Here is a 12,400-nt window from a genome sequence, read left to right on the forward strand (position 1 = left end):
ATATATATATATATATATATATAAATTATATATTATTATTTTAATTTTTTTTGCAAAACAAACATTTATTGCAGCTCTGCGTGGTTACTAGTTAACATGTCAGTGACATTGAAAACAAAACAACAATAACAACTGTACTGCACCAAGACATTCAAGGGATAAACCCATCACATAGTAAATGTAAATGATTCCCAGATACTCAAAAAGACATGCTCTTTCTTTTCCTTCCAAATGCAAAGTCTTTCCCAAATCCATGACACGCATAATAAAAGCCTCAGACTTCCAGTGTTGTAAAATCAGACATCATCTTGATGAGGGATACCACTCGTTATTTGGTAAGGCCCTCTTCTGGCAAAACCACACCAAACACTGCAATGACAGGATCAACCTTTATAACTCTGTTATATACCCTAGAAAGATAACCAAATAAAAAAGTTCCAGAAAGTGGTGAGTTTGTGCGGCTGAACATTTCAAATGTAGGTGATGTCTCTGGAGAAAATGTAGACAACCTACTTTGGGCAAAATGGTGTCTGTGAACAACATAGAATTTTAATGAATGCAATTTCACTGTGCAAATTGTGTGCCTGCGATATTTAATACTATAAATTAATAAATACAAAAGCAGATAGCAGAACATGCAAAGCCTTACTAAAATAAGTTTAGTTGTCATTAATACAGAAAAATATACTTTGTAAAAGGTATGTTAGTATGCTGAGGTAGCGCACTACCATGTAAACAGGTTTTACAAAGTTTTGCTTCTGCCAAACAGTAATAGCAGCAAAACACAGTTATCCAAGGTTCGCATGAGGTAAGCATTGCTGCATGCATCACACAGGAAATGCAGGTTTTTTTGCTACTTTCTCAAAACTATGATGTTGGTTGCTGGTGGCTTAATTCAGTTTCATTTTTCTTAGTTTCTTCAGCGTGTTCTGTGATATTTATAGTATGTATGTGAGGTGTGTCCAGGGTCTTGGAGATCTCAGTTTTGGGTTTGACTCTGTGGTTGCGATTGGCTCGACAGCACCGCAAACGAAACACCAGCTGAAGGACGGGATGCAGGCAACAGCTCAGAGCTGCAAAGAAGATGGTGCACGTTTTAATCTTAAACTCTTCCTGACATTTTTTATGCTCTGATGTTAATAAGATGATCCTTTGCACATGGTAGGGTAGGAAGCAGAGTACAAATATTATGACCGAGGCCAGGATCTTCCTGCGAACCTTCAGACCCCCTCCGGGCCCAAATCCAGTGCCGACTAAACTTCCTCCCCTTATCTTCTGCAGATGGAAGACCAGCAGGCTATAGCTGACCAGCATTAAGCACAAAATGAAGAAAAATGTTGACACACCTAAGCTGTGGATAGTATTGAACTGATCTTTATAGACACTGTAACTATTGACAACTTGGTCAAAGCAGGTTCCATGAACTTGTAGGCTCAGTTTGACCCCCATGCTAGCATACACAACTGTGATGACAACCAACCAGGTAGAAAAGCAGAGGATCCAACAAGAGCGTGTATGTTTAAAGATCTGAAATATGGCGTGGCCTGGTTTAACCACTGTGGTATACCGATTAATGCTGGTCCACAAAAGGAAACACATGTTGCAATAGAGGTTTATGTAGAAGCAAGAGAAAATGATCAGCTCGAATGCATTGCAGGCTGGAGTTCCAGATAACCAGTTGGTATTTTCTTTGTAGTAGGCTATTCTGAAGAAAAAACTGCAGCCCATCAGCAGGTCTGACATGATTATGTTCAAAGTGAAGATGTTAGTGGGGGTCCTCTCTGATCTCCAAAGATCCACCAAGACTATTCCATTGGTTGGAAGGCCCATGACAGCCAAAGCCAGATAGAGCCAAGGCAAGATGGTTTCATGGCTTGCTTCAGGCTTTATTGTGCATGTGCTAAAGAAATACAGAAAGAAGGAAATGAAAACAAGAAACTTGCAACTTCTCATCTTTGAATAGAAATAAGCTTATTTTTATCCCGACTCTTACTCTTCAGTTTAATCTTACTCAACAGTCTGCATATATATGACACACACACTAAATGTAATGGTTTTTATTCTGTACACACACATTCAATAATTTTTTTGGGGGGGGGACATTCTTATGGATGTAATGGATTTTTCTACTGTACACACACACACTAAATACAGTTTTTGTATACAATGATTTTTAAATGTGTTTAATGGCATCTTTTTACTAAGTAGCTTATTATTAATGAAGTATCATTATGAACGGTATGATTGTCTCTAATAAATGCATTTTCCCCTCAATTTTAGCCATTAATTATAGTCATTCAACATTACAGTATAATTTAAAGCCATTATTTTTAGCATTTAATAGGCTTTTAAAAATGTAAAAACTATTTTAAATTAGCTTAAAACAATCTTCACATTAGGGCTGCAACTAACAATTATTTTGATAATCGATTAGTTGGTCAATTATTTTTTCTGATTAATCGGTTTAAAACCCCTATTTCTTTTATTTTTATTTTACTTACAAAAACACGCTATTCCACATTCTGCCCAATGTCCTTAAAAACAAATGTGCCAACTGAATGCTATGAAAACACAGAGTGCTTAATTTATTAGACCACCTGTCATAAGAGAAAACACAAATATTTTCGGATTTTGTCAAAAAAAGATTATTCAAAAAATGTTCACATAATAACAAAAATGGCCTCCTTTGCCTTTGATAACGGCACATGCACTTTGATCACAGTCAGTCTCCTTTTACTGTCATTCCCTGTAAAAACGTCTTTTATTTATAGTCAGACAATTACATGCTTCTGTTCCTTCACAGTTCCTACTCTCATAAATTAATCACACTACATGTTGACATTTAAACCTAAATAAATGTTAAACGACATGTATTTCAGCAAAATGAATGTTTTTGCACTGAATATTGTCTCCCTCACCTCTATGTGTTCTGTTTAACGCTTGCTGCTGCTGCACTGGCGCTCTTTTCAGTAAAGATTTAAAGGGGATTTCAGGATTTCCTTTCACTTTGGAGTGTTAGAAGCTCTTGGTGCATGAAGAAGATCTGTAAAGTTGCAAAGACTCAGATCCAAAGAGATATTCTTTATCAAAGTCAAACACCTTGTTTAAACACGCCCCCACATATCTACATCACTATGTGGAAAAATGTGTGTAATGCCACCAAAATGTTCACGCAAAGAAAGAAGGCATGGTTTCAGTAACCGCAGTTAGTGTTGAAGCAGCCATTGTCAGGGAGATGCGGTGTATCTCTAGGGTGAAAGCAGAAGCACTTTATTTGGCCTTCTGAAAGTAGATGCATTTAGGAATCTTTAAGATTACTTACAACAGAACAGCAACGCATTTTATGGACAAACTGTTGAATCTGGGAGAGGAGATAATTCTGACTTTGCAACAATAATCTGGTGCTTCTGAATCAGCTACTGTAAGTATATTTTGTTTTTTAGTTTAAGTATTTGTTACTGACTGTTCAAATGCGGATGTGTGTTTGCACATGTACGTGTGTGTGTGTGTGTGTGTGTGTGTGTGTGAGAGAGAGAGAGAGAGGGTCATACAGTGGAGTCAACTGTCTTAACCGACCGTGGCTTATGTACTGCAAACACATAGGAGCTTCATCACTGTTTCTGTCACGTGACTCTGTTCCTCTTTTGGGCTTGAACTCATGGTTAAACAAAGGACATTATTAACAGTCTTCACATTTATTTTGAAAGATGAAGCTAGCGTTTCTGGAAAGGGGCGTTACACCTTTATGCAAAAAGGCTTGAGTGAATTTGTGACATTTACAGATAAGGTTATGACTGTTAACTGTTTTACGCCAAGGACACACACATATCTGTAAAAGCACCTGACAGGGAAGCCATTATGCTTATGCATCAGCTTGAAGCTTAAAATAAAGATTTATCATGTTTTGGGCAGCTTGGATCCATTACTTTTCCTGCAGGAGCTCATTCTAATTCTTCCAATATTTGTAGATGCATTTTGTCCAAAGAAATGCATTATTCAGTGCTGTAATTTGATGCGACCGGCTGCAGTTGTACGTGCACTGTGGGCAGACCCGACTAATTGATAATGAGATTTAATGATTTTATCGATTAGTTGTTGCAGCCCTACTTCACATAAACTAAATTGTATGTGCATTAACTATAAATTGTATGTAAATTAATTCGTATTCAACCTACAGAAGTTCTCAGTGTGTTTACTGGTGGCTGTCTGATGGAGCTTTCTGTGTGTGTGTGTGTGTGTGTGTGTGTGTGTGTGTGTGTGTGTGTGCCGGATGCCACATGTTCAGAGAGAGTACCTATTTAACTTCTCTTTTTTTTCCCTTTTTTTTTTTCTTATCATGCTTGATGGCATGTTCATATAGTCAAGTGTAATGCTAGCCAAAGGTGGTCAAAAAAAAAGATGCATTATTGTTATTTTTAACTTGTTAAAGTATCATGATTTTTTTTTTACTTTAACAGCCCTTTAAAAATGTAAATAAAAAGCTGATTTTTTTAGCAGTCATTACTCCAGTCCTTAGCATCACATGATCCTTCAGAAATCATTCTAAGATGCTGATTTGGTGCTCAAGAAACATTTCTTTCTTTATTACTTCTGTCTTCACAATGTTAAAACCAGTTTTTGCTTATTAATCTTATTGTAAAACATACTTAATTCAAAAAAATATTTTGGGTAAGAAGAAAAAAAGACTTTTATGAAGCAAGTATGCAGTAAATTGAAGGAAATGACAGTAAAGACTTTTATAGTTTTAAAGAACATTTCTGTTTCAAATAAATGCTGTTATTTTGGACGTTCATCAAAGAATCTTTATCAAAACTGATGTAACCTTAACAGCCCGATAGTATGGTGTATTAAGAATAATAGCCTCTATGATTATGATGTGGACACAAAGCATGGCAAGATTGAATCAGTGAAAAAGAATAGTGGATGAAAACTAAAAGTGAATGATAGACATCAAGCACTAATAAAGGAGTGTATTCAAATGACACAGAACTACCACAGCAAACCCCAATATTCAGCTTGAACCCATTAAAGAGTGCAGTTGATCAAACTAATCAAACACTTCTAAAAGTGACCTGAACATTATCAAACCACTGTTTTGGACAGAAGAGTAAGAAACTGATTCCTCCCTCCTCATCTCTGAAGCAGCTGGCCGATATAGAAACAGATGTCAATTGTTTTAGTCCTCCTTTATCAATACAAGAAACGTCAGCCATTGAATTCTAAACACTTCAATAATTGTTGTAAATGTGCTGTAAGGTTATTACTCTTACTGGTCAATACCCAAAAATTATATTGGCTGGAAACACACAAGCTAACCTACCAATCCACATGATTATAAAGCATATGCTGCAGAACAAAAATTATCATTATTATAGTCTTAACACCTCCAGTAAGAAAATGTAAGATGCAAATCAGTGTACCTTTGATTACCGCCTGTACTATTGATTTCCGTGGAATGGTTTGTGAAGTCCCCTTGCACAGACATGATGCTGGTTCCTTTACTCGTCGTCTTCTGAAAGTCATGTTCATGACGTTTCACTTGCAGAAACTTGCCTGTGTGAGCTGTTTGTGGGTGGGGCGTGTGCTTCACATAGGAACAGTGTATCTTCACTTCTTACCACATCCTGAAAACATTAATTTCAGTGGCACAGTTTGCACCAGGCATTTGTTTCCTTTCAATCAATTTTGCATAATTAATGAACTAATAATTAATTAATTAATATACAGCTATAATAAAACTGACATAAAAATATTAATCTTAGTGTATGCATTTAATGTTTTTCAGTGAGTAAGCATTTTAAATGATCACTTGTTTTTTCCATTTAATATTAAGCCACTTATAAGTAGAGCCCCCCCCCCCCCAACCCCCCAACCCCTCTCTCTCTCTCGCTGTCTCTCTCACTCTCACTCTCTTTCTCTTTTATTGTGCCCTGCTCATGTGAATGAGGTGTTTTACCACTAGGGGGCACCCAAAGCCCTGTGCTGCTCTTTCTGCTTGTTAAACCCATTTGATTTTCTCATGGTATGGTGTCTGTGTGTATGACATTGTATCAGTTGAATTGCTGTTACAGTTCTTGTATAAGATTAATAGGGTCCTTCTATATTTACACAGTATATACAGTGGATTTAGTTCATTACAAATGATCCCAGCCATGGTTGCAGCACATAGAATATGTGTTTGTTCTTAGAAAAGGACAGAAAGAAATAAGCATGTATTCATGTGAGCAATTTAGAGCCCACTGATCATAAACACATACTCTTGAACCACAACATATCATGAATAAATTACATGCTTATTTTATTTGCTATATTATGTATAGAAGCAATCCAAACAGCTACGACTCCGTAGATTAAATGGATTGTTGTTAACTAACCCTTTACAGTAAGCTTCAGTTTGCTAACATTATTTGATGCCTTAACAATTATTTAACTGCATTCATTAATATTGGTTAGTGATAGTTTAAAAAAAAAATTAATTTTAATTTAAAATTTTAATTCATAATGCAATGTAACTTTTATTTAAAAAAGGTAGTGTTTCTGATGAATGCCGTACACATGTAAATATTCACATTCTTGCAAAATAAAAAATATTTGCTGTACATTTATAGATGACTTATATGTTTTCAGAACATTTATAGCATCACTTTATCTGTTGTTTTTTTATAGTTTGAAATCCTGAGCGTTTGTCATAGGCACAACTGCACTGGCATTTGGCAGCTCTTGTGGAGTTTCAATAGAACTGATCAGTCCTTTGACATTTTGCTGACAGAAGCTGTTACAGATGAACTTCAGCAACACTTTGCGAATAGAACTACAGAACAAAAAGTACATGACTGGATCCAGACAGCTATTAAAGGCAGACAGTAGCAGAACTACTTCATTGGTTTTATCCAACGCACGTATCGAATCGCAACGGGGGTCTTTTGCTATCTGTGACATGATATAGAAAATCCTTGCCAAGTGGTAGGGCACAAAACATATAGTGAAGAGGAAAAGCACAAAGAAGGACTTCCATGCTGTTTTGTTGTACTTGGCAGCATTTGGGAAATTCGGTTTGTTTTTGGAGGTTGTTAGGAGGTTCATTCCAATCTTTGCGTAGGAGATTACCAACGCAATGTAGATCAGCCAAAACATACCCACGATGGCAAAGTTGAAATAGGCTTTCCATTTGTATTCATGCAGTGTTTTGTATTGGAAGCACTGGGTTGAATTATCACCCCCTGGATTAAAAAAAAATAGGCAAGTGCCACAAACGGACGCCACAGCCCAGATGACACTGCAGAGAAGCACGCTCCATCGGCTGTGCAGGAACACCTTCCTACAGGACGACCTCTGGAACTTCAGATAGCGATCTACACTAATGAGGCCCAGTAAGACTATACTAATGTACATGTTCACGTAAAAGATAATGCCCACCACCCTGCACAGTAATGGCGGCAGCACCCACTGGTCATTGTTGGAATGGTAAACCACTCGGAAAGGCAGGCAGATCACGAGGAGCAAGTCAGCCAGAGCCAGGTTAATGAGGAAGATGCGAACGGAGTTTTTCTTCGGATGTACTCGCAGAAACACCCAGAGAGCCAGCAGGTTCCCAGACAACCCGAACACGAAGAAGAGTGCATAGAAAAAAGCCAGCGGGGCCTGCAAGCTGCTGTTGTCCGTTATACATTTTCTCTCGGTAATATTAGACATGGTGGTTGTCTATGTGATGGGGAGAAATTGAGTATAGTTTTTTTTGTTTTTGCATGTGTATAAACCATAGAAGAAGAAAAAAAAAGACAGATGTCATTATGGTATTTTCAAAAGAATGTGATGAAATGCAACAGAGTGTACACTATAGGTAACTGGAGAGTGACTTACCTTGTGAATTCTGTCCATTAGAGAACTTATCTGTGTTTCCTTTTGAATGTTTCTGTCTAATCTCAATTCAGATCTCTCTTTGTAAGCTTCCTTTTTAAGCGCTTCCTTTTTTAGTTCCTCTAAACTCTTGCGTCAAAGCACAGCTGTGCATCAGCAAGCATTAAAACAAAGTGTGCAGGCGCTTTTAAAGGGGGTAGTGCATGCCTCAAAACCAAATTTTAACTCCTCCTTACTTTACGTGATCACCCAAACAGACTGAGGAGGGCTGTTAAACAATTAAAACAATCATTTTATATAAATATTTAAACATCATTATATTATCTTTTTTTTTTTTTTTTTTTTTTTTTATAAATGTTTCACTCATGGATGACACTCCACTTGTTGAGCTTTGATAATTGAACATCAGTCATGTTCTCTCATTATAAGGTTTAATGTTGTTTAGACACACACACACACATACAGTATGTATGTTTATGTTTCTTTTTTCTTGACTTCTATTTTCAATTATAGTGTGGTCTGTGCAGCACAGTAACATGTCTTTGTATGTTTGTTTTTTGCAGCCACATTGTGTGTTGCTGGCATCAAAGGAAAATTCTGCTCCGGTGAAACTTGGTGGCTTTGGTGTGGCTATACAGCTGGGAGAGTCCGGATTAGTGGCTGGAGGTACTTGGAAAACCCCCTGTTATAGGTTAAACCTGTAAAACATGGACATTTCCTGTGCGCCTGCACTGCATGCTAAGGGCTTTAGTGCATGCATACAGAAACTTCTAGGCAACAAGTTGCGTATGTAGTAAAAGTATGTTATTGAAGCACAGACTTTATATAGGAAATTACGTATTTTCATTTGTTTTGGCTTGAAGAACTGAAACTCTTCAGCATAATGTTTCATTTGTATCACAAAATCTAATTATCCATACAGTTCCTTTTTTATGCATTGGACATAACTGTCACTCTGTATCACTTCACAAAATGAGTCATGAATTTTAAATCATTCAGGCAATGACTTTGGTCTGATTTATGGGCTCTCTTGTGCTTAATTGTTCAAACCTTGTATCAGTGACGGCTCTTTTGTATGTATTTGAGTGGATGCTTACGTCGTCTGTGTTGCAGGCCGAGTGGGCACTCCACACTTCATGGCCCCTGAAGTGGTGAAAAGAGAACCCTATGGGAAACCTGTGGATGTTTGGGGATGCGGAGTCATCCTGTTCATCCTCCTGAGTGGCTGCCTGCCCTTCTATGGCACCCGGGAGCGTCTGTTTGAAGCAATCATAAAAGGAAAATATAAGGTAGAAGTTTTATAGCAAAGTCTGTTAATATTAAATAAAGACATGCTGGGACTATCCTCAAGGCCTTCAAAAATTGGCTGAAGTGAAGTGAATGCTGCAACATATACTGATTTGTGTAAGGTCTGAGATAAAACAGCAACTTAATACACATAAATCACTTTCAAAAACTAATTTTTCAGCATTTGGTCGATCCCTTTCTCACCAGTGCATCAGAGCCGGTGTCCTATTTGGCTCCTTTTCATTTGTCTAAACTGAATAAAGACATTTTAGGGCGCGAAAAATTTACTGAACACTTACCTGATCTCGAAACAGGAACTATTAACATCAGATTATAATCTCACCACTTAAACTATTCAAAACAACTTGGTTGGTTCCAGTTCTCTAACTTGCACAAAGAATGACAGCTAAGACTGTTGGTTTTTTAAGTCATTAATACTAAGTGTCATCATTGTCAATGGAAGCGTTGACAGGTTCTGGGCATCGGTGCTGGTGCCAGAATCATTTTGTTGGAAGAGTGCTATCAGAAGAACTGGGTTTGTCCGTTTATGATGCATTTGCTGTACAGATGAATCCTCGGCAGTGGGGCCAAATCTCAGAGAGTGCCAAAGACCTGGTGCGCCGTATGCTGATGCTGGACCCTGCAGAGAGGATCACAGTATATGAAGCTCTCAACCACCCCTGGCTCAAGGTATCAACAGCATTCAAGAAACATTGTTCATGCATTAATCTGATTGTGAAATAAAATGATTACAAACATTTAATTTTGAAGCAAGTATTATTATTATTATTATTTATATTACTGTTATCATTTAAACCATTTTTGAGAATTGTATTGACTTGAGATGTAATTCCTTAATGAGACGAATTAGCACCATTTAAGTGTGCATTTCATTTCAGGAGAGAGACCGCTATGCCTACAAGATCCACCTTCCTGAGACAGTCGAGCAGCTGAGGAAGTTCAATGCCAGAAGGAAACTCAAAGTGAGGCATCAGCTCTTTACAGTCTCTGCATATTGCTTTAGCAGCTGCTCTCATGCACGATTCATGTGAATGTTCTGCCGTGTAAACTAAGGACCGCATAAACAAAAATTAGGGCAGCCACAGGAAATTAAAGCACATTAGATGATCAATATCTATGGTTTGACAGGGTGCAGTGCTTGCCGCAGTGTCTAGTCACAAGTTCAACTCTTTCTATGGCGACCCTCCTGAAGAACTGCCAGACTTCTCTGAGGACCCTACTTCATCAGGTACTACAGAGATCAGCTGCCACCCACGCCGTCTTCCTGAAGAGATGCTTTTATGACAGTGTTTTGGTTACTTTGATGTTATCTTTCTGACAGAGAAAAAGATAAAGCTTGTTAGTAGCATGCTAAGAGTAGCATCACAGTCAGTAAAGCCCTCAATTTAGGGATAAAAAAAAACTGGTCTCAATATTTCATCTCGCTGCAGGCCAATAAATAGACAAAACAATTCACATACAATTGCAATGAGAGAGTAACATAAGTGAGAACATCATTAAAATTAAGTGTGGGCTCTTTTGACTTGAAGCACTGAGCAGATGCCCTAGGAACTGCTTATCAATGCCCTGGCAGCTACCCACAACACCCTCTTATCATGCTGGGGAGCTCTGCATAGGCAACCACCATTCTGTTTTTCTTAAAAAGTGAAAGAATGATTTATTTTTGAGCAGCTATCGCAGAGGACATTTTTTGTGTGTGTCTTGTTTAAATAGACCTGTACATTGCACATACTCTCAAACAAACCATCAATGGTTTGGTTTAAAATCTGGTTCACGTTTCCTGTTTATTTCTCTTAACATCTGTGGTAACATTCTTTTTTTTCCACAACACTAAACAGCAGAGGTGGTGGGCTCGAGTCACATGACTTGACTCTAATCAAGCAAGTTGAAAATTGTGACTCAAGTATGAAAATGACTTGACTTGACTTTGACATGAGAACAAGTTACATGAAACTTGACAATGACTTGGATGTACAATAAACAATCAGCAATAAAATTAACAATAAAAAAATATACATATATTGTGACATCAGCACCACTAATCAGAATCTGTTTCTTTAACGCTGCAAAATTCAAACCGCGTCAAACATGGTAGACATGAGTCGAATAGGAAATAGGACTTTGAAGTGGACCGTTCCGATAAAAAATGATTTCCCAGATGCAAATATGCAAAGCAAGAATATCCAACACAACAGCATCAAATTTCATTTGACATTTCAAGAACCAAAGAAAGGTAATATTAAAGTAATCTCTTTATAGTTAGTTTCATTAAGATCTATAACGATTACTAATGTACGTTAATGAATTAATCTTTTATGTTTGTCATAATTTGGCCTTGGTTGCATATGTTTTATTACTTATTAGAAATGTGACCATTATCATTACTGATACGTCTCATAAATAGATGTTTTGGGGAATTTAGCTATAACAGTGGCATGAGCTGAATTTTAATGCTGGACGTGTCCGAAGGAAACAGTTCTTGGTTCAGTGTACTGGTGATCCGAAAACCGATGCTACCGGATCTTGACTTGAGAACGAGTCAATCGTTCGTTCGTTCGTTATCTGGCTCGACTCGGTGTTCATCTTCAGTTCTCTCTTCACAGCAGTTCAGTCAGTGTACTGTTTGAGTAAATGAATTACTCCGGGATATTGGTTTGTTTTAACTCAGAGGGAGTGTCAGCCACATTAAAAAAAGTTAACAGCTTAAGTCATTTGTGTATTAATGCGTATTGGAGACGCAAACCGTTTAAAACAATTCAGTTCGATTTGGTGAACTGGTTCAATCGAACAGACACTATAGTTCACAGTTTAGTGTCATTGTCTTGGCAAACCTTATTTTCTGTAAATGCAACACATTTTAGACTGTTTCAATTAAATTGAATTAGACGACTGGATTGTGTAAACAATGCAATTTAATTGTATTATATATCAGATATTAATGTAGCACAAATATGCGTATGATTCATATATAGTAAATGTATAATGAATAAAATACATAATAATTGTATACAAGTATATATTTTCTGTGCAAAAATAAATATGTATTGAACAAAATTTACCTCTATTTATTTTAGTACTGACTTGACTTGAAACTTATCAGGATTCGCCTTGACTTGCTTAGGGTGAACGCTTGACTTGACTTGCTTGATTTATCTCAACTGTGACGTGAGACTTGACTCAAGACTTGATGATTAAGACTTGAGACTTGCTTGGACTTTACCATGTGTGACTTGTC

General features: G+C 37.2%; 2 protein-coding genes and 1 pseudogene across 12 annotated transcripts in view; 1 reads left to right on the forward strand and 2 right to left on the reverse strand.

Moving 5' to 3' along the window:
* LOC113108412 (peripheral plasma membrane protein CASK) overlaps positions 1-12,400 on the forward strand; it is a 153,596-nt gene that overhangs the window by 111,553 nt on the left and 29,643 nt on the right. For all 11 annotated transcript variants that reach the window (XM_026271538.1, XM_026271542.1, XM_026271544.1 and 8 more), the window contains exons 6-10: positions 8,421-8,523; positions 8,971-9,146; positions 9,712-9,834; positions 10,044-10,127; positions 10,294-10,393. In XM_026271538.1, coding sequence (XP_026127323.1) covers positions 8,421-8,523; positions 8,971-9,146; positions 9,712-9,834; positions 10,044-10,127; positions 10,294-10,393 — 586 coding nt within the window. The remainder of the gene's footprint in view (positions 1-8,420; positions 8,524-8,970; positions 9,147-9,711; positions 9,835-10,043; positions 10,128-10,293; positions 10,394-12,400) is intronic.
* On the reverse strand, positions 44-5,731 carry LOC113108416 (cysteinyl leukotriene receptor 2). The gene is made up of 2 exons (XM_026271546.1): positions 5,421-5,731; positions 44-1,900 (listed from the first exon to the last, which is right to left on the reverse strand). Exons 1-2 carry the CDS (start codon positions 5,483-5,485, stop codon positions 868-870), a joined length of 1,098 nt encoding a protein of 365 aa, XP_026127331.1. The 5' UTR covers positions 5,486-5,731; the 3' UTR covers positions 44-867.
* Positions 6,510-8,084, reverse strand: LOC113108417 (probable G-protein coupled receptor 34; annotated as a pseudogene).

The sequence above is a fragment of the Carassius auratus genome, chromosome 9, assembly GCF_003368295.1.
Source record: "Carassius auratus strain Wakin chromosome 9, ASM336829v1, whole genome shotgun sequence".
In the NCBI taxonomy this organism is placed as follows: domain Eukaryota; kingdom Metazoa; phylum Chordata; class Actinopteri; order Cypriniformes; family Cyprinidae; genus Carassius; species Carassius auratus.

Coding starts and splice junctions, on each gene's coding strand:
- LOC113108416 (XM_026271546.1), bottom strand. CDS start 5,485: ATGTCTGTGCAAGGGGACTTCACAAACCATTCCACGGAAATCAATAGT. Junction 1,901..5,420: donor AGTACAGGCGGTAATCAAAG/GTACACTGATTT, acceptor GTATTTCTTTAG/CACATGCACAATAAAGCCTG.